The sequence below is a fragment of the Chanos chanos genome, chromosome 13 (assembly GCF_902362185.1).
Source record: "Chanos chanos chromosome 13, fChaCha1.1, whole genome shotgun sequence".
NCBI classification, from domain to species: domain Eukaryota; kingdom Metazoa; phylum Chordata; class Actinopteri; order Gonorynchiformes; family Chanidae; genus Chanos; species Chanos chanos.
Genome location: NC_044507.1, coordinates 2,650,001 through 2,672,500, shown reverse-complemented (window position 1 = coordinate 2,672,500; position 22,500 = coordinate 2,650,001). Strand labels below are relative to the sequence as shown.

Below are 22,500 nucleotides of genomic sequence, written 5' to 3'. Positions count from 1 at the left end.
CTCTGTGCATAGTGTTTATGCTGTTGAAAAAGGAAAATTGAATGATCAGGTATACACTTGTCACTTTGAAATGAAAAGTATTGATATCGAGGAATACTGCTGATAATTTAGGCTTTTTACATAAGAATTTATACCTGACAAGTCAAGAACACTCACTTCAGTTTTTCCAATTTATAGTGTGGATCTTCCAGTAGAGTAGAGAGCAAATTCACTCCTGAATCTCCCAGTTTATTCTCATAAAGTAAAGCGGTGAAAAAAAGAGACACTGGGTATTCTGGTTTGTTTACATAGAGATTCAGCTCCCTCAGGTGTGAAGGGTTTGACCCTAAAGCTGAAGCCAAAGCAGCACAACCGTCCTCTGTTATACTGCAATTCCACAGACTGCAGCGAAAGACAGGGCAGAGAGAGAGAGAGAGAGAGAGAGAGAGAGAGAGAGAGAGAGAGAGAATATCAAATATTCATCCTTCACATAAACATGAGACTACTTAGCATAAAGTATATGAACATTACTTATACACAGAACATATAAGTTTGTAGATAATACGAGGTTCTTTAATTGCATTGTGGAAAAAGAAACATACTGAGTTTTCGTGTTTTTTTAATGAGTGCATACCCACACTAAAGAACATGAACACACACACGCACATACACACACAGAGAGACACTGACCTCAATATCTCCAGTTTACAATGTGGATTCCCCAGGCCAGCAGAGAGCAGTTTCACTCCTGAATCCTGCAGGTCATTGCAACTCAGGTCTAGTTCTCTCAGGGCAGAGGAGTTGGATCTTAGAACTGAAGCCAGAGTTTCACAACTTTCCTTTGTGAGGCGACACCTCCTCATCCTGGGACAACCATAATGATACATTTAAAGTTTTCACACAGATCTCTCAAGCTCATATAATACCACTTTCCTCTCTCACACATACACATGCTCCCTCACTTTCACATACACACACACCCACATACACACACACGCACACACTTTTGGCCACATGGTATCTTACATCGGTGAAGAACTTACCTGAGCACTCCCAGTTTACAGTGTGGATTTTTCAACCCAACAGAGAGCAGCTTCACCCCTGAATCCTGCAGGTCATTGTTATTCAGGTGGAGCTCTGTCAGGCTGGAGTAGACTGAGCTGAGAACTGAGGCCAGAGCTGCACAGCTTCTTTCTGTGAGATCACAACCACTCAGTCTAGGAAGAAAAAAATATTTATAGCTATAAATTTATTGCATCTGTTATCACCTGTGTATAAGTACATTCTCTGCCCTGATGAAACGTATATAAAATGCAAGAAATGATTTTTATGTTTCAATATGAGATTCAAATATGCTGAACGGATTAGAAAATACAAGAAATCTGATAGATTCAGTTTTGAAGATCTAAATCTGTGTAGTAGTTCTCTTCACTTTTGTTAAAGCTTGTGGTATTTTTTTCATGAAAAAAATTCATAAACATTTTACGTAGAATGACTGCAAAAAAAAAAAAAAAAATGCTCTTGCCAAGCTCCTGACTCGTAAAGATTCGGTCAGCTAAAGGAAACTCACATGAACTGGGTATAATACTCACTCAGCTTTTCTGGATGCTATGACCACTGGCAGAAGTCTCAGCAGGCATGACTCAGATTGCTCATACTTTGTTAATTTAAATTCATCCAGCTTCTCTTCTGATGTCAGCAACACAAAGACCAGGGCTGACCACTGAGTGGGAGAAAGTACCGCTCCATTGAGGCATAGAACACCACTCCTCGCAAGGTATGTTTGCACTTCCCCAACAAGAGAGTGGTCATTGATCTCATTCAGGCAGTGGAACAGATTAATGGATTTCTCTGGAGATGGATTCTCTCTGATCTTCTCCTTGATGTATTTGACTGTTTCCTCTTTGCTCTGAGAGCTGAACCTTCTCGTTGTCAGTGGCCCTTCTATGAGAGACTGATTGGACTCCAGTGAGAGACCCAGAAGGAAGCGGAGGAAAAGGTCCAGGTGTCCGTTCTCACTCTGTAAGGCCTTGTCCACTGCACTCTTGAGTAGGTCTGACATTGTCTCCATGCTGAAGACACTTGAAAGTTCAGTGTATTTTTGTTGTTCTGCATCATCTCTGTCACTGAAGCACAGGATCACAAATAAAGCAGCAAGAAACTCCTGAATGCTCAGGTGAACAAAAGAATACACCTTCCCCTGGTACAACCCAAACTCCTCTCTAAAGATCTGGGTGCACACTCCAGAGTAGACTGCTGCTTCTGTAACATTAATGTCACACTTTCTCAGATCTTCCTCATAGAAGATCAGGTTCCTTTTCTCTATCTGTTGAAAGGCAAGTTTCCCGAGTTTAAAAATAATTTCATTGTCTGTTTCAATACCCTCCTCATATTTGTTCTTTTTAATATTTATCTGAATAATCAGGAAGTGCGTGTACATTTGAGTTAAGGTCTTTGGAATCTCTCCATTTTCTGCTCCCCCCAACATTGTCTCCAGAACAGTGGCTGAAATCCAACAGAAGACTGGTATGTGACACATGATGTGGAGGCTCCTTGATGACTTGATGTGTGAGATGATTCTATTCGCTAGGTTCTGATCACTGATTCTTTTCCTGAAGTACTCCTCCTTCTGTGGGTCATTAAACCCCCGTACCTCTGTCACCTGGTCAACACACTCAGAAGGGATCTGACTGGCTGCTGCTGGTCTGGAGGTTATCCAGAGGAGAGCAGAGGGAAGCAGATTCCCTTTGATGAGGTTTGTCAGCAGAACATCCACTGAGGTTGGTTCTGTTATATTGCATAGGATCTCATTGTTGTGGAAATCCAGAGGAAGTCGACATTCATCCAAACCATCAAAGATAAACATGATTTTGTGTTTCTCATAGTCAGTGTCTTTGAGTTCTTCTATTTCAAGAAAAAAACGTTCAAGGAGATCCATTAAACTGAGTTTTTTCTCCTTCATCAAATTGAGTTCCCAAAAAGGAAGTGGAAATATGAAGTGGATGTCATGATTGGCTTTTCCTTCAGCCCAGTCCAGAATGAACTTCTGCACAGACACTGTTTTTCCAATGCCAGCGACTCCCTGAGTCAGCACAGTTCTGATGGGTTTGTCTTGTCCAGGTAAGGGTTTAAGGATGTCATTGCATTGTATTGGTGTCTCTGGTGGTGCTGGTCTATGGGATGCTGTCTCGATCTGTCTGACCTCATGTTCATTATTGATCTCTTCTCTTCCACCTTCTGTGATGAAGAGCTCTGTGTAGATTTCTCGAAGGAGTGTAGGATTTCCTTGCTTTGCTATTCCCTCAAATAAATGCTGAAAGTGTGTCTTCAGGTAAAATTTGAGATTACGTTGACATGTTAGGATCAGTCTCATCTGTTCAATAGGAAAAGAATAAGAACAAAATTCAAAGAATTTTAGAATGTTTGAGACATTTTAATTTAGAGTTTAATTTAGAAGAATATTCTCTCAAAGTAATGACTGCCTGGATTTTGAATTCATGAGGATATAAAATCGTAAAGAACACAGCAGTGAACACTTACAAGATTCCAGTTATTAACTGCTAGTTTATAAAAATGATCTATTTAGTTAAAGTTTGCTTCTTTCATTAAAAAAAAAAGGTTTTCCTTTATAATTGTATATAAGAATAACTGTACAGAAACCTAAGAAATGTAAGAACATTCTGATCTGTCATCTGAGGCAATGGCATTTCTGCTGATGAGTCTCTGCATGATTGGACTCCCTCTGCTTAGTTTGGAGGATATGACAGTTCTTCTACATATGTAGTGACATATGTGTGATAATTACCGTCAATGCGGATGCTGTATCAACTAACAACATCTTGTTCAGAGCAGTTCAAAACGCACATGAAAATCTCAGATAGCAATACAGCGCCTAATTTTAACCTGAAGTGTTTACACCTTGTCGGTAGACCTCGTTTATAGAATTTGATACAAAACTGCAAATTGTGAGGTTGTATTGGTTTTAGAGAGGGCAGTGCATTTGAGAGAGAGATATTTAATTTCTTTTAAAATGGATTAATGGCACGCATATTTTATAAGCACTAAACTATAAAAATATCACCATTGGATGAAATGTGTGGACACAAACCTTGGATGAATCACACTGAGTAGACTGGGTCGGCATAGGTTCTGATTTCTCATGTTGAATTCTGCAAAAAAAATCAGAACAAAGTCATTACCATCTTGGACAACAAGCCACGTGTATCTGAGGGTGAGGAAAGTTCGGAGGAAACACAAAGCTTTCTTGTCCAATGTCACAGGTGACCACACCAACCTGGTATCGCTAGAAAGACACTGTCTCCACGTGCAACACTGGATGGATGTTTATTGAATTATTTTTATAATGTCTTAATATGCCACTTTATTTTTCTGAACATATATATATATAAAAAAATGCTATCTATGCCACTGACCTGAGATCAGTAGAACAGTCTCCCTTTCTGAAGGAGATTGGCTGTTCCATAGAACAACTACTCTTCATGGACACACTAGGAGTAGGTGAATGTAAGCTCCTCGATTTTTCCCTAAAAGTCATGTCCACACACACACACACACACACACACACACACACACACGCACACACATACACACACACACACACACACACACACACACACACACATGAATGATACATACACACAACAAACAAACAAACAAATACAAGACCTAGGATTTTTAAGAACTAGTATTTTTTTTCTTAATTTTAAATGCTTCAGTGATTAAAATGAGTTTAAGGGGCAAAGTTGATAATTCAGATCTAATAAAATAAAGGGGAAGCCAAAGCATATCATCTTAACCTGACACAAATTCTACCAATGTCTCTTCTTAAGTTATTAATAAACCGAAATACCACGTCTGTGTGAAAACACCAAAATACAGCATACTGTACTTGTCCCCTTTACTTGACTGTTTTTTATTTTCTATTTCGGCAGATATCTGTGGTCTGTTTATATCCACTGTGAACAGTGGAGAAGTGTAAAGTTATTCATAATGAATTATGATTTTATTTCCTCTGTAGCAGTATTATGAAATGAAGCAAGGCTCCTCTTACCTGTTAAATTTATGGTCAGTGTGAGATTCCTTAAAGGGATTCATTCCCCAAACAGGATTAGCCATTATTCGACAGGGCTAAAGAACATGCATCTAGGAGCAACTCCTGACCTGCTGAGATAAGAGAGAGAGTGATGATGAAGAAGAAAACACTCATTAAAAAGAAAGAAAGAAGGTGAATATGGGGGGACTAGCAATTACCTATCTGTTGTTTTTCCCTTCTAAAAACACAACCTGGTTACAGACTATTTAACTTCAATACATAAAATGAAATGCGATGTGAACAAAACAGTTCCAACTAAAATGTCTCCGAGAATCCACAAACTTTAAACACTATCATTTCAAAACAGCTTTTTGTTACTCTACCATCAGCTATTTCCTGTATTAAGAACTCGTGTGTAAATCAGACCAGGCAACAGACCAACGTCGATTAACATCAGCACTTAACCCCCCCTCCCTTCTATTTTTTTTTCCTAACAAAACTTGAAATTTGCCACCTTGACAAATGAGTAATTGGAAAAGGCTTCCTGCAGCCTGGAGATTTCACAGGTTTGTCGTGTGTGTGTTAGAGATATTAACTTCCTCTCTCTGAAATGGAACTGACGTATTTCACTTCCACTTCTACACGCTGACACAAGCCGGTATGATGCTTGTGTGTGAGTGTGTGTGTGTGTGTGTGTGTGTGCACGTGTGTGTTTACGAGATGTAACACCACGCTTATGTGGGTAAGTCTTGAGCGTGGAATACGAGAAGTGACTGGTCACGTGATTTGGTAAGAGAATTTGAGTTAGTGTTCACACTTTGGTTTCCCAAACAGCCTGATTACACACTCACACGCACTCACACACACACACACACACACACATACACACTCACGCTGTAGCAGATCCCTTGACTTGTCTGCACATGTACTGGCAGCCTGCTGACACTAGAGGGCAGTGCAGTGCAGTGATAAGATTACCCTCTCTGACTGACCGTTTTCTTTGTGAACGGTCACAGGGGAGTTTCAGACTGGTTATGCTGGTGATGGTGTGTAGAGTAATTTACTGCTGCACCTCTCCAGCACTGCTGTTTTGTGTGTTTTGATAAAACTTGTAAAGTTTATAATTCAGTGAAAGTGTTTTAACACAGGAGAGCTTTTCTTCTTCTTCTTCTTTTTAAATATCCTGATTTTAAAAAATCTGAATGAGTCATTTTACTGCAGCTATCTCGCCAGCCAACTCACCAACCTTCTTCTCCAACCTGAATTTTAGAATCCAACAAGTAAGACAGGGAAAAGATCGAGCGAGAGGGAGGGAGAGAGAGAAAGATTTCTCACTCTCCTCAGTGTGTGTGTGTGTGTGTGTGTGTTTGTATGCGTGGGTATTTACGAGATGTAAGACCACATTTATGTGGGTAAATCTTGGGCGTGGAATACGAGAAGTGAATGATCACGTGCAGGGTCCAAAATTAACTTTTTGGTCTATCTGACAATGGCCGGTAAACTGGGGAAAAAAGAAAAAAAAAACGGCCAAAATATTTTCCAATTGGCCATTGTCACGCTGGCGGTGTGGTGCAGGACCCAAGTGCAGAGACACGATGATGAAGGTGACCAAACAGAAGACTTTACTTAAAATGAAGACCAAAATACAAGTGAAAACTAATAACAAAAGCCGATAACAAAAAGATGCAGCGTAACACTGTGCACTAAAACACAAACAACGATAGACAAAGTACAAGGCAAACACTAGGACTTAAATAGAAGGAGAACTTAACAGGGCAACACAGGATTGGTTGAAACTAAACAAGGTTACTAATTAGACAAACAGGAACAGGTGAGGGGCGGAGGCAGACATAGCAAGAGCACAAAGACATAGCAAACTAAAAGTCCAAAATGGCGGTGCAGGTTGTGACAGCCATAGAGCTGCTCAGGATACGAAGTCATTAAAAACAATGTAATTACTAATTACCCATCGATTGATCTTTTTAAAGGTAGCTATAATAATAAAATTTTTGAATGCTGTTGTAAGGAGACTCGACTTTTATTGTAAAATGTTAATTGATATTACTTCTCACACTCTCTGTAAACAACACGTGTGTACAGGTAGATCTGAAAATGCATATGCAGTTTTTTTTAATGTAAAAACGTTTCTCCGTACACACTATCGTTATCGTACCTTTTCCCAAATGTTCTGCGTCCACACCAAAACGCTGAAACGCCTTGTGTTTAGCAAATTTTATAGAGCAGCACTGACTGCATTTCGCCCGTCATGTTTGTTTTGACGTCTCAAGCAGTAACTCTCGCCAGTGCCATGAAAACCATACGTCATCGTTTCTACAGCGCTCCATTTTCCCAGTTCAAACTACAACGCGAGCCCGGCGTTTTCAAATTTGTGCACCCCGAGCGCGTATTCGTGTGGTGGAAAACGCTCTTTTAGTGTGGACGGAAGGGCTGAACAGAGAAATAATGATGCGTTTTCAAATATACCTGGGTTAGTGTGGACAGGACCTCTTGTGGTTGCGTGCTGGCAGTGATGCATATCATACACAACCTCCTACTACGACTTAAATTTCAACGTCTCTAGCGACGTTGGACAGCGAGGGTCAATCAAAGAATTGCGAAACATAGTCAATCAGCTTACGTGTTGCAGTGATGAACGTTTGTAGTAAAGTAGGCTTATCTCAGCAACTCGCCAAAGGTGACTGACCTTATTTATTTTATTCGCCAACGTAGATTTTTACTTGCATTTGGCAAGTGGCGGGTGATAATTTTGGACCCCGATCACGTGACTTTGCCACTTCATCTCTCATTTTGTGGTACATTGTTATAATCAAGTCTAATAATTAAAAAGCCCAATACATTCTCACACTTTCGTCATGTACCATACATTATAATGAGCAAATAATCATTGTGAACTGAAGATTAAGAATTAATCTACAATAAAGAATTACACAGTAGTCTCTAAATGGTTGCAGAAAACAAGTCACATCTGAGAAAGCAGATTAAGAGGTCTGGTTTCTCGCTTTCCCTAGGTGTGTGTGTGTGTGCATGTATGAGTACATATGTGTGTGTGTGTGTGTGTGTGTGTGTGTGTGTGTGCACGCACATGTGCGTGTGCGTATGTGTGTGTGTGTTTTCTGGTGGATTTATTGGTCTGCTCTCCTGTTGATGGTTATGGGTTGCAGAATGTGACAGTGGATATGAACTTTCCATGAGAAACTCAAGCTCTCTCTCTGAACCATGACATTCTCCACCACAAGCAGCTCTCACATACTCTCACACTGATATGCCAACAAATTCAGTCTCCATGGTAACCCTTACTGCCACAGAATTTCAGCAGATGTTTTGGTGACAAGTAGAATACATAGAACTACAGAACTTATGAAATTACAGGTAGCAGAAAGAATTCGCAAGGCTGTTTGACAGATAAAACTCTTTAAATGGGAGTCTAAGAGTAAGACTTCAATAAGCCAAATAAAGTTTTTGACTTATCTTGACTTAAAGTTTTTAGCCATCCTCCTCAGGGACTTTGGACCAGGTAGGCACAGTCTGTGTGTGGACAGCCCACCATCAATACGTAAACACATCCAAATAGCCTGTGACCTCTTCAGGAGTCAATGACCACACACACACACACACGCACACACACACACAACAGAGTGGAACATTTCGGTTCATTAGACGGGAAGTAGTGCCTGGGGACTGGAGTTAAAATAACCAAAGCACAGACATGGACAGTCAGTAGAGGAGTGTGAGAATTCTTTCTGCTCTGTCTGTCACATCACCTCTGACACACAGTCTCACAGGTACACCCATATCCAGAGCCTGCCTACATAAACACAGTGTTCTGCCAGGGCAAAAAGACCTCAAATTGGCTCGAACTGTGGGAATATTCCTCAGACAGAACAACCTCATGCATCAGAGGTCTGTTTACACTGCAGTGGAAGTGTTTTAGCGGGCATCTTCATGACATGGAATTCTAAGAAAGAGACGCGTTTTTGCAGCAAATGTAATTTTAGAACTTTAGAATCATTTCTCATTTTTATTTGTGAAACTCGAGTAGTGCATGTGAGGAGTTGTTTCATTCCAAATCTGCTTGATAGCATACCAAAGAGAAACAGACTCTTTATGAACATTTGGAATTGTAGAAATTATGAAAAAAAAAAAATGTAGTTGTGATTCTTACTTGCTGTGAATCACTCACTCATTATCTAAGCCGCTTATCCTGATTAGGGTCGCGGGGCCTATCCCAGCGCTCATAGGGTGAAAGGCAGGGAAACACCCTGGATAGGTCACCAGTCCATCACCGGGCAGACACACAGACAAACACACTCACACACACAATCATACATAGGGGCAATTTAGTGTCTCCAATTCGCAAATCTGCATGTCTTTGGACTGTGGGAGGAAACCCACGCAGACACGGGAAGAACATGCAAACTCCACACAGAAAGGACCCTGGCCACCCGATGGGGAATCAAAGCCAAGACCCTCTTGCTGTGAGGTGACAGCGCCACCGTGCCGCCCTGCTGTGAATCAGCATGTTGAAATTCAAGGCTCTGTTTCGTCATATATTTTATACAGTGATTTAAACCGAGAGAGAAATTTAAATTATTTACAGGAGCAGAAACAGCTATATGCTGGATGTACATAATATTTAAACAAAGAAGTCTTTAGTAAATGAGTCTTTAGTAAATGAGTCTTTAGTAAAAGAGTCTTTAGTAAATGAGTCTTCAGTAAATGAGTCTTTAGTAAATGAGTCTTTAGTAAATGAGTCTTTAATAAATGAGTCTTTAGTAAATGAGTCTTTAGTAAATGAGTCTTTAGTTAATGAGTCTTTAGTAAATGAGTAAATGAGTCTTTAGTAAATGAGTCTCTCTGTGAATGTTCCTCATCTGTCATTCAATTTTAATCTAAACTCTGTTTTTTTGCTTAATATTCAGATATGTTAAAACAGTAGCTGAGTAGATTTTTAGTAATAATTCACCTGAGATGTGAAGATAAGACACTGAATTTGAAATGTCTGATGCACATTCGTGTTTAAAAACAATGTTGGTCACAGAATGTTCAGTACTGTTTTGTGCTGTTACGGGTGTGTTTGTGAAAGTGTTAAAGACGCACGTGTCGCTGCCAAAACAAATGTACAGGAAGAATGTAGGAGCCTGCTTCTCCACAACAGGTTCTTGGAGGAGACGTTTATTTGGACAGCAGAATACATGCCAAACCATATCATTTACAGCAGTGTGTCTCTCTGTTTCCCCCTCTCCACTTCTCTCTCTCTCTCATATATATATATATATATATATATATACACATATATATATGGGTCAGGAAGGTGGTTGTAGCACTGTCTGAGATTTTGATCAAAGTTTGTCTATATATACAGACCAGTAGTGCAATTTTAACTGTAGTACTCAAAACAAGGAAGTGAGTGAGCAATCTGCCCTGGAATCAGTACCGCTGACCAACTGTTGTTGTGCATGTTTGAAACGTGAATAAATCTTGTCTGAAGCCAGTTCAGGGAATTTGTTGTTTTGTTCCTTATTTCTCTTGACTGCAGTTTAAAGGAAACAGGACAGTAAGAGAGCAAGGGGCTTTAAATCTGTCTCATGAGTCTTTTCTCTTCTTCCCAACAAGCGAGGGGCCATTCTGCCCCACCTCATTCATCGAAACCCCACCCATGTCTGTTACAGAAGGGGTATGAGGATAGACTGACCAGGGCTGACCTCACTGAGCAAGAGAAAGTATTGCCACACATAGCTCCTCACTTTCTCAACAAGAGAGTGGTCACTGAGCTCATTCAGGCAGTGAAACAGACTGAAGGATGTCTCTGAAAATAGATTGTCTTGGATCTTCTCCTTGATCTATTTGATTTGATTTCCTCTTTGAGCTGTGAGCTGAACCTCTGCTGTGTCAGTAGCTCTTCTGAGAAAGACTGACTGGACTCCAGTAAGAGACCGAAGGAGGAAGTGGAGAAAATGGTCCATATGCCAGGCAGCAGGCGTGTCTTCAAATAGTGGTTTGTGTAGTGCTCGGAAGGACACGGGACTCTGGTTGGAGATTTAAGAGCTTTGACAAAGCATCCACATGTTCACCCTGATCTGGTCTGTGGTCTATGAATAGTAACAACGAACACCCATCAACACACAGACATTACTAGTGCAGTTCCTGCCCATGAATAAACAGCATAAGTGATATGAGTGTGTTATATCTTGAGAAGCACTGTACTGTAATTGTATTCACTAATAAAAGGTAAACTAAGTAGTTTAAATCATTAGAGATATAGCTAGGGAAAGCCGCATCTTGCAGCATTAAATAACACACATGCCCACAATGCAGAGCACTGACTGAAAGACAGAACCTAAACTTAACTCGCGTCTGAACAACCAATCAACGATCACAATTAAGCAATAAATTAATCATACTAAGGTTATTTCAGGAGCATTTTTAGCATACTGAGACATTTTTTTAAAGTTTGTTTTGATGTTGATTGTGACCAAATCACATCACCTGTAGAACCATCAAACAATGACACCAGCTACTAAACCCCACCTCCAGTGTCAGGTTACTGCCTGATCTGAGTAAACTGGTTGGCACCAGAGTGAAAGTAAAAGTGATTTCCACAGGATCCATATTATTACTAGAGAAAATTGCCAGCCGCTGCAAAAGAATACAACTTGTTGGGTTTATCACTGTTCCTCAGAAAAGAAACACAAAATTACTGAGGTCTGAGAAACTGAGGGATAGGGAGATCAAATGGGAAAAGGTTTTCTTTTCATGGAATGTGGCCGTGGATGAAACGGTAAAGTACCGGTAAGTGTGTGGTGACATTTTAAACATAAATCTAACACGCCCACTGAAATCTTATACTGATTTGTAAATTTGTTGTTGGCAAGTTGTAATACATAGTTGTAAAGCCTATGTATTACAACTTGCCAACAACAAATTTACAAATCAGTATAAGGGCAGACAAAATTTTTTCCCCATTGTTATATTTATGATTTCAACAGATGTATGACAAATTATACCCAGAAATGTCTCTATGCGCACTTCCTTGCTACTAAGATATTGACCATCTTCTCTTATTTTCACCTAAGCAAACTAGATTCGATTGATTTAACGACGTTATAATCAGATATCACGTTTATGTACTCTAGCCCTCGCCTTTGACGCTTCAGTGGTAAACTACTGTAGGCTCTGTGTCTGTGTGTGTGTGTGTGTGTGTGTGTGTGTGTATGTGTGTGTGTGTGTGTGTGTTTGCGTGTGTGTGTGTATGTGTGTGTGTGTGTGTGTGTGCAGTTCCTTTTTTTTTCTTACATAAAGGTCCTTACAATCTCAATGCTCTGAAACCCTGAAATGAGAGCTATTGAGGGATGAAGACGTCTGTTATATTTCTGCTTCATTTTAATGCATTTGGATCCATCCAAATATCACATCAGCAATCCCAAACACCTCCACTATTTACATGGCTGAAATGAACACCGTTTTCATTTTGCAGATGGCAGAGTATTTTTTTGGCGGGGGGGGGGGGGGATAACTGTGTTAAGAACATGGCTAGAGTACAAGAGCAATGTCATCTGCCATATTCCAGATGTTGGATGAAAGCATTCACACAAGCATTCACACAAGCATTCACACAAGACTTAATTTGGCCTCTGCTCTCATTTTTCTTTGCCATCCCTATGTTATCAAACTTTCAGTGTACTTGTTAATGAGCATTCTTCCCAGAAATACTGTTCCGTCTTACTACAGCAGACACTAGATAAAAGAACATATGCTCATTTAGTTGTCTGATGAAAATGAAGAGCAAAACACCTGTGAGGTCAGTCTAGATGTCCTAGCCTCTGTGTTATTTGTAAAGACATAAAAGCAGTTAATCTTGGTCAAATTAGACTCTCACTCCATTCCCAAATCATTTACTGTTACATCTGACTTACACTATTGATCTTGGATCAGTTTTACTCTTGCCAAACCAATTCTTTTTTACCATTTTTTCTTCTGTTTGGTTATTTATTTTCATTTCACAAATGAATGCATTCTGATTCGATGCATATGGAAACTCCGTTTCCACTTACATTGACTGGAGGTGCATTTGTCTGACAGAGTTCAGCAGAAGAAATCAGAAAAAATCTGATCGCAGCAGAGTGTCATCTGAGAGTGACTGAACAATGACAACTCCAGGCAACATAAGCAAAGGAGGCAGATCTACTGATCTGAGGTAAGTATGATTCCCAAGGTTTGGCATAGATGAGCAATCCCTGTCCTTCAGGACTGCAAGATATGTATGCTTTTTCTCTAGTCATGTGCAACAGATCTACTGATCTGAGGTAGGTATGACTCCCATAGCTTAAGGGCATAGACAGGTAAAGCAATCTCCTTCCTTCAGGACTGAAAGATATGTATACTTTTTCTCCGGTCATGTACAAACACACCTGATTTGTTTAAACACTGAATATCAGATTCAGGTTTTTGGTACCACGTTACAATAAGACTACCCTTATAAAGGGTTTGTGAATGGTTTATAATTAGTGCATGAATTGGGTTGTGAACACGTTGTAAATGATTAATAAGTTGTTATAACACATTAGATAAAAAGTGCAACAGTCACCTGTTGCTTGCCAAATAGTGATCCTGTATTTATGTGTACTGTTATGTCTCTGATCTCACTGGTTACTTAGCTTTCTTTGTCTTCTCCATCAGCCAGCATTTATACCTGTCAGCCCCATCAGATATTGGTTAATAAGTCACTAGCATTTATCCACCATCAATATATCTTAATAGTCAAAAAGTTTCATTTGGCACAATAAATTATTTTATATCAAATTAACATATCAGATTATTTCACATCAAATGACTAGATTCATATGCTAATGCTTTGGCAGTACTGTTTACCTTAACATTGTCAGCATGCTATCAGCAGCTGTCCTCATTATTATTATGGGTGTTGATCAGACATACATTCTCATATTAAAGTGGTATATTGTGATGCGTGTTGGGGGGGGGGGGAGATGGGCGGACCTTCCCAGCATGCCTTGGGGCAATGGACTGTCGCCTAGTCCCAATTTATTATTGTTCAGTTTACGTTTTCCATTGTTCAGTTTACGTTTTCCATTGTGGCTAGCAGAAGAGTATGTGTATTATTCATCATGTAGTCACAACATGAACTATAAATATTACTGACATACATTAATGGCTTCTCAGTCACCTTATTTTGGAGAAAGAAATTGCTGTTTTATTGATTGTGGCAGAAAACAATCTCTAAGTCAACGCTTCAGAATCTCCCATCTCCCTAAAATATTACTGGGAATTTCTGTGTATCACATTCAAAACCTTCTGGGGAAAATGCTTCAGAACAAAAGAAGGATGTTCCCCATTAGCAGCTGTTTGAGTTTCTTTCTTTATATGTTGTCTCTTACCTACAGGCCTCAGCAGGAGAAATTACAAATTTCCAATGATCAGTCTACTCAGAGTCATCAGAATGCACCCCAGGTTTGTTCCTATACTCCTTATTCCAAATTATCATTAAAGGTGTGTTCTGTTGTACACCTTCTCTCAGCTGTACAACAGAGGTTCATTATGGATCAGATTTAATGTGAACGCTTCCGCAGAGACATGAAATGTTCAGCCAAACCATCTTTTACTTCCATATGGAGAACTGGGGATAGTATAATAGTAACAGTTGTAGTGCCATCCCACTGATGCATAAGAACATCCAACAAGAATAGGTTTAAATGTTGTTTTGTGTTTGAAATCTTCAAATCCTTCACCAGACATGTGCGTCTGAAACACCAGTGCACATGCCTATGACTGCCAGACCTTGCTAGAATCTAGGTTTTGAAGCACATCCTAGCAGATAACTATCAACACATAAACTGTGTAATGTGGGAATGCAGCACGGAGCAGGCCATGATACTGTGGCACAGTAAGAGTTGTGAGAAGAAAAAGGAAGTGTGGACAGCAGGCTACAATGCATGCAAGGCTGAAGACTAACTCCATTCTCCTCTCAGACATTGGCTCTGTGGACACCAAATTTGACTATCTCAGACTGCAACTGACGACCCCAGCGTGTGTTGAGGGATTGTTGTTTAATATTTTAATGGAAATATGAATCCTAACATGGACGCTCAGCTAAATGGGCTCTTTCTGCACAGGCAGAGAGGTCTCAGTGTCCAATAAGACTTGTGGAGGTGGACTTTGTTTTCACATAAATAAAAAGTGATGTGTAAACTCTGAGACACTCTGTCACCACAACTATAAGCCATTGCTGATGGCAGCTACCACTTGTTTTCATCTTCCTTATTTCATTTGTGTGCCCCCCCCCTTCCCCCCTCCCTCCCTGTCGTCTCTCTCTTTATCGTCGACCTGACGGCTGCTGCGGCTTCGTGGCTTCCTGCGCTGCTGTGGCTGTGTCGTCCACCCCGACTGAGCCCCATCCTGTCTTATCATTCTTTATATCGTCTACTTGTAGTGTATTCATTTTCATTATCGCTGTGTTGTTTGTAATTTGCCCACTGGGTTGCCACCCTTTAAAGCTAATCCAATTTCCTCGTTGCTGTGTTACTGGAATGCAATAGCAAGTGAGGTACCCTGTTTGACCCCCCCCTCCCCCCCCCCCCCCCCCCCCCGGAAGTAACATTTCCATTTGTGTTCTATGTGACACCTGACCCAGAAGGTGGTGTAACAGTGAAATTTAAACTGGCAGCCTCAGTGTAGGGGAACTGTGTAATGCAGTGCTGTACAATAACTTAGAGTATCCCTATTAATTCAGAACACTATATAGTATGCCCTTCTGCTTTTCCTGTTCAAATGTTTTTCAGTAAACCTCTGTTTGTCAAGTCCAGCTTGTCAAAGATATGGCAAGTAGGATGACTTGCTAAATAAACAGGAACGATTTACAGCAGAGCCATTGTTGAAGTAAAGCTGGCATAAACTGAATGTTATTGTTGGAACATTAGGTCGAAATTCCTTACCACGTTCATAATTATAAAATAATATGGTTTGTATTACAGACTACACAACCTATTCCAGACTACACAAATACATATTTGGTTTCACATACTGACATCTGGAAATGTCTTAATTACATGGAAAAAACTGAACTCTCTTCATCTTTAACAGGTTTATCCACTCTCTGTTCCACACATATTGCAGGACAATCATTCTTCAGCCATTTGGATTCAGGTGAGTAAGTGCTGGTTATCTCTTGCCAATTACATGATTGTTATCTTATGCCTAACTTTATCAGCTGTATAAGTAGGAAACATTAGAGTGGCTAGGTTTAAAGAGTAAATTAAAATTTTTGCCAGGCTACACCAACCCCCTTCTAAATACTTAAATGTCCCCAACAAACTTCTGGCCTCTCAAGCAAAGTTGTTTGAAGTTTAAGCTTTTTGTTTTGTGCCATCTAGAGAACTTTTCCACACTGGAACAATTACACCTCTGAGTACAGTAACAAAGGACTGATCACTGGCCTGCCCTGGTTCATCATATGTTAGTCTGGTGACTGCTTTCACTTTCATTTTACAGATTCTCCCACAAGATCTATTTCACTGCCTGTAGTAATATCCAGGTTTTTTTTCACTCTTTAGGCAAGTCAGGGTCTTTCAACACACCAGTATTGTCACTATGATTCATACCCTCTTGTATAATTTCTTTTGTGTAAAAAAGCACGTTTTTTGTGATGAAGCCTGGTCATATTCATCTGTACAGGAATTTTCATGAAATTCAAAACCTTCCATTAGTGGTGTAATTGCTTGATCTGTCCTGGATAGCGAACTGTCTACAGGAAGGGTATAAAGTCATACACCGTCCCCAACTGAATTATTTCATACGACAGTAATAGTACTTGCACTGTACAATTTTGCTGGCTCTCTTGAGGGCCTTCTGTCTACATTCTGTCATACTTGTGGGTGATCTGTCTTACTAGTCTAATGTGAAAGAGCCAACACTGGCCTTTCTCCATCTTAGAACCAGCCACTCTTGTCCCATACAAAACAACAACTTGGTTGACTAATAACAATCACCTGCTGTTGAGGGCATCGTCAATGTGCAATATGTTGTACTAGTCTGGGATGGTCCTGTTGTTGAGAATATGTTGTGGAGTCAACACACATGTAAACATTTACATTTTACTTCTGGACCACTACATTCTTTCATCATTCCAGCAGCCTGTAGCTCTTGAACATATACTCTCACATTTTGATGTGAGTATTGGCTAAATACATGAAATTCTCATGGAGTGGCCTTAAATCTGTCAATCTGATTCACCCCACAGACAAATCCAAAATCTCATCCATGCAATCAGAACATGTGTGCGTTGGGATCAGTTTAATCTGAATTTTCCAGTCCATTACTCCACAATAAGTGAGAAACCAAAGTGGCTGAGTCATTTAAACGCTGCCTGAAATCTCAGGGACATGTTGTATGTTGCAGGTCAAGACTGCAATTATATCCCACAATGAATTTCTTTGCAAAGATCAATACCCAAAGATCAATCAATCAAACCATACATGCTTTACTGATAAATGTGTGACATTTAAATGGTAAACAAATCAGTCTGTTTTTGTTGATGTAAATCACCTGTTTTATACAAAGGCTTCACCTGAGTGTTTCACCCTCGTTTTACCTTAACTCTTTCAGATCATCACGTATATTCAACATTATCTCAGAATTGATCTGGAGAAAAAGTTTCAGCCTTTTTTCTCTGAAACCAAAGAGAACCAAAGAAGTACAATGCTGCTTAATGAGATCAACACAGAATTTCACATCATAAAGGGGGACAGTGCAGAGGTCACTAAGGAACATGATTTCAGACATATTCAGAGAGTATCCAGGACACCAGCCACAACAGAGGTGCGAATACAATACTATGATGTCTTTAAACGCGTTTGCATGCAGGACAAACCCATTAGAACTGTGCTGACAAGGGGAACAGCTGGTATTGGAAAAACGGTCTCCGTGCATAAGTTCATTGTGGACTGGGCTAAAGGAAAGGACAATCAGGATATCCACTTCATATTTCCACTTCCCTTTCGGGATCTGAACTTGAAACAGGAGATAAAACTCAGTCTGATGGATCTACTTAGTCAGTTTTTCCCAGATACAAAAATACTAAGAGTCACTGACTATTTCTCTTACAAAGTCATGTTCATCTTTGATGGTCTGGATGAGTGTCGACTTCCTCTGGATTTCGAGAACAATAAGGTCTTCTGTGATATAACAAAACCAACCTCATTGGATGTTCTGCTGACAAACCTCATCAAAGGCAATCTGCTTCCCTCGGCCCTCATCTGGATAACCTCCAGACCAGCAGCAGCCAGCATCATCCCCCCTGAATGTGTTGACCGCCTGACAGAGATACAAGGCTTCAGTGACCCTCAGAAAGAGGAGTACTTCAGGAAGAAAATTAGTGACCAGACTCTGGCCAGTAGGATCATCACACACATCAAATCATCAAAGAGCCTATGTATCATGTCCCACATACCAGTCTTCTGTTGGATTTCAGCCACTGTTTTAGAGAGAATGTTAAGCGAACCAGAGACTGGTGAGATCCCAAATACTCTGACTGAAACGTACACACACTTCCTGATCTTTCAGACCAAACAGAGAAATCCGAAGTGTGACGAACATGAGGGGGGGCCACACTGGAATAAAGAGAACATTCTGTCACTGGGAAAACTGGCTTTTCAGCAGCTGGAAAAAGGCAACCTGATCTTCAGTGAGGAAGACCTGAGGGAGCATGGTATTGATGTCAGAGAGGGATCATTGTTCTCAGGAGTGTCTACCCAGATCTTTAGAGAGGAGTTTGGGTTGTACCAGGGCAAGGTGTACTCCTTTATTCATCTGAGTGTTCAGGAGTTTCTTGCTGCTTTGTTTGTGTTGCTGTCCTTCATTAACAAAGATGAAACAGATCAACTTTCCAGTCTCTTCAACACTGAGACAATGTCAGACTTACTGAGGAGTGCAGTGGACAAGACCTTAAAGAATAAGAATGGACACCTGGACCTTTTCCTCCAGTTCCTTCTGGGTCTCTCACTGGAGTCCAATCAAAGTCTGTTACAAGGTTTACTGATGCAAACAGAAAGCAGCTCACAGAGCAAAGAGGAACTAGTCAAATACATCAAGGAGAAGATCAGGAAGAATCGCTCTCTGGAGCAATCCATCAATCTTTTCCACTGTTTGAATGAACTAAATGATCATTCTCTAGTGGAAGAAGTACAGAAATATGTAAGCGGTGACTGTAACCATCTCTCCAGGGTGAGTCTCTCCTCTGCTCAGTGGTCAGCTCTGGTTTTTGTGCTACTGACCACAAAAGAGACACTGAACGTATTTACCTTGAAGAAATATGGTTCAGAGGAGTGTCTTCTGAAGATGCTAGCAGTGGTCAAGTCATCCAGAAAAGCTGAGTGAGTTGTGTTATCACCGAAGCATTTAATCACCAGCTTTTTAGAGAGAAGTATCGTGTCGGCTACAGAGGTTTAACTGGAATACTAAATATATTATTATTTCTCTCCCAGGCTGAGTGACTCTAAGCTGACAGAGAAAAGTTGCGAAGCACTGGCCTCAGTTCTCAGTTCAAACTTCTCTTGTCTGAGTGAGCTGCAACTGAGTAACAATAACTTGCAGGATTCTGGTGTGACACTGCTCTCTGCTGGACTGATGAATCCACATTGTAAAGTGTCAATACTTTGGTAAGATCACTACAACATGCTACATGTTGTGTGTCTAAAAGAGTGTGAAAGTCAGAAGTGTCTTCGTGTGTTATGGGTGTGTACATGTATAAGTATGTGTGTGTGTGGGGGGGGGGGGGGGGGCGTTAACATGGGTGGGTATGTATACATATGAACTCCATTTTGTGTCCAACATTACGAGTTACGAGGCCTATGTGAAATTCAGTGAGCCCTATTAAAAGCTAGCTTTTCAAAGTTCATGCCCCAAAGAATCTTTTCAAAATTATATCTTTGCCCTGCACAAGCTTTTCATTACTTGCCAGCTACCGGTTCTGTACTGTTAGCATTCTGAACTGAATATTTTACAGTAACAAATATTCCATGGGTGATACATTTCTCAAGTAGGTTTTACAACTTTGTTTCACTGACCCCCCCTCTCCCCCCGTGTGTACTGATACTAAAGCAATTACATGCCTGTAATTGTCACAGATATATATTTTATGTCAGTGTATATCATAATATGGATATCTTTCATACTGAGTTTTTATGGAGAGTACACTATATGCATGTGTTTGGCTATGTGTAAGAGTGTGTGGATTTAGTAGAAAATTGAGATGTGTCATTATTTTTCTCAAAGGCTCAGAACTTGTAATCTCACAGAAAAGAGTTGTTCAACTCTGGCCTCAGTTCTCAGTTCAAACTCCCATCTGAGACTGATGGACCTGAGTTATAACAATCTGCAGGATTCAGGGGTGAAGTTGCTCTCAACTGGACTGGAGAATCCACTTTGTAAACTGGAGAAACTGGGGTAAGATCATGTCTTTGAGAGTCACAAATGCTACTTCCAAGGCATGCATAGAGTGGGTTTGTGAGTTGCTGTTTGCTTCTGTCTTTTTTTGTATTTGTCTCTATTGTATGTTAGAGGGTGACAAAGGAGTGGATTTTCACTCCTGTCCATCCCACCCCCACAAAACCACTCCTGTCCCGTCCCAGTCCCATGACAGAATAAAAAGAGGGCTGATTTTAAAGTCCTCCTATTAACATTTAAAATTCTCCTTCTCCTATTAACATTTTTATCGTCGACCTGACGGCTGCTGCGGCTTCGTGGCTTCCTGTGCTGCTGTGGCTGTGTTGTCCACCCTGAGCCCCATGCTGTTCTGTCATTCTTCATACTGTCTACTAGTTGTGTTTTCATGTTCATTATCACTGTGTTGTTTGTAATTTGCCCACTGGGTTGGCACCTACTGCACGCCTGGCTGGCCTAGAAGGGGTCTCCTCTCTCTGTGGTCCTTCTCAAGACTTCTCCTATTTTTCCCTAGCGTCTGGGTTTTTTCGAGGAGGTTTTTCTTGCCCGCTATGAGGATCAAGTAAGGGGGTGCCACCCTGCTCTGGTTGTTGTAATCCTGTGGGCATGTAAAGCCCTTTGAGACTGTAAACAGTGACATTGGGCTTTTAATAAACTTAAACTTGTAAACTTGTATCAATATTTTTCTTCCAGACTGAATGGTTGTAAACTCACAGGGAAAAGTTGTGCAACACTGGTCTCCGTTCTCATCCCAAACTACAGTCTTATGGAGCTCACCCTGAGTGAGAATAATCTACAGGACACAGGCGTGAAGCTGCTTTCTGTTGGACTGGAGGATCCTCAATCAAAAATGGAGACACTGGGGTAAGAGTATATATCCCTGCGTATCTCACATGATACGTGCTGTGAGGATATATGACAGAATGGGAGTGCAAGCAAATATTTCGATTTGAGTGTAATTGAGTTAATATTTTTAATATGCCCTTCCCACAATGATTTCATGAATAACATCTGAGGCTCAGTTCTTCAATGAAGCCTTTGGGCTTCACAGTCCTCACTGTAAACAACCAGAAAATTCAGATTTTGGGAACTTATTGATCATGTAACTCCCTCTACTGTGTCTTTCAGTGCAGCATAACATTAGAATAGAAGCTAATTCATAGTTTGCTTAGTTTTGCCATAGTCCATATTGCTTTTTTTTTCTCTGTACAAAAGCTATTTTGGGGCAATGAATTCTTTAAATGTTTTCACAGGTTTTAATAGACAAACAAGTGCTACAGTGTTAGTAACAGTTTAGCAGTTTATTTAGCAAAGTATCAGGATCTGCATGTCTGTTCCTAAAGATGAGAGATCACCCAGTAGCAGAGCATTTCAGCTCTTTGCCAAGCAAAGCTGTGTAGGCAAAATGCCATTTCAAAATTCCCTCAAATGTGCATTGCCTAGCATGTGCGTGCGTGTGTGTGTGTGTGTGTGTGTGTGTGTGTGTGTGTGTGTGTGTGTGTGTGTGTGTGTGTGTGTGTGTGCGCGCACCATGTCTTTCTGGGGACCGGTAAGTCCCTAGTAAAATAACATGATCTGACAAAGTGCCTGTTGGGGACCAAAATGCTCATCCCCATTACGAGAACAACGTTTTTCTAAACTATATTGTTGTTACTGATAAAACAAAAGGTGTCAAAACATGTCTTTGGTTAAGGTTAAGGTTAAGGTTAAGGTTAAGGTTAAGGTTAGGGTTAGGGTCAGGGATAGGTTAGTATTCTTTAATTACAGGATAATGGGATTCAATGGGGAGTCCCCACTAGGATATGAGTACAAAACTTGTGTGTGTGTGTGTCTGTACAATTTACAATTTAGCATTTGGCAAACGCTTTTAGCCAAAGCGACTTACAATCAGTGCATCAGTCAGATTCCTAATACCTCATAAGCATACATCGCTAAAAAGACTGAGCGTCAATTTACTCCTTCACATTGCGCCCCTGGAATTCTTTGACAAACATAGA

The 22,500-nt window shown here is 40.4% G+C and overlaps 2 protein-coding genes across 2 annotated transcripts in view; one reads left to right on the top strand and one right to left on the bottom strand.

The window, feature by feature from the left end:
* Positions 1 to 152: 152 nt before the first annotated feature.
* LOC115826588 (NACHT, LRR and PYD domains-containing protein 3-like) lies at positions 153 to 3,888 on the bottom strand (the record flags this gene model as incomplete). Its single annotated transcript, XM_030790468.1, has 5 exons — positions 153 to 381; positions 670 to 843; positions 1,023 to 1,196; positions 1,572 to 3,321; positions 3,867 to 3,888. Coding segments are annotated over 5 exons (2,349 nt in total), but the record flags the coding sequence as incomplete, so codon positions are not given.
* Positions 3,889 to 17,761: 13,873 nt separating this feature from the next.
* LOC115826587 (NACHT, LRR and PYD domains-containing protein 3-like) overlaps positions 17,762 to 22,500 on the top strand; it is a 9,174-nt gene continuing 4,435 nt past the window's right edge. The window contains exons 1-4 of the mRNA XM_030790467.1: positions 17,762 to 19,434; positions 19,546 to 19,719; positions 20,336 to 20,506; positions 21,197 to 21,367. Of these exons, the coding sequence (XP_030646327.1) occupies positions 17,762 to 19,434; positions 19,546 to 19,719; positions 20,336 to 20,506; positions 21,197 to 21,367 (2,189 nt within the window). The remainder of the gene's footprint in view (positions 19,435 to 19,545; positions 19,720 to 20,335; positions 20,507 to 21,196; positions 21,368 to 22,500) is intronic.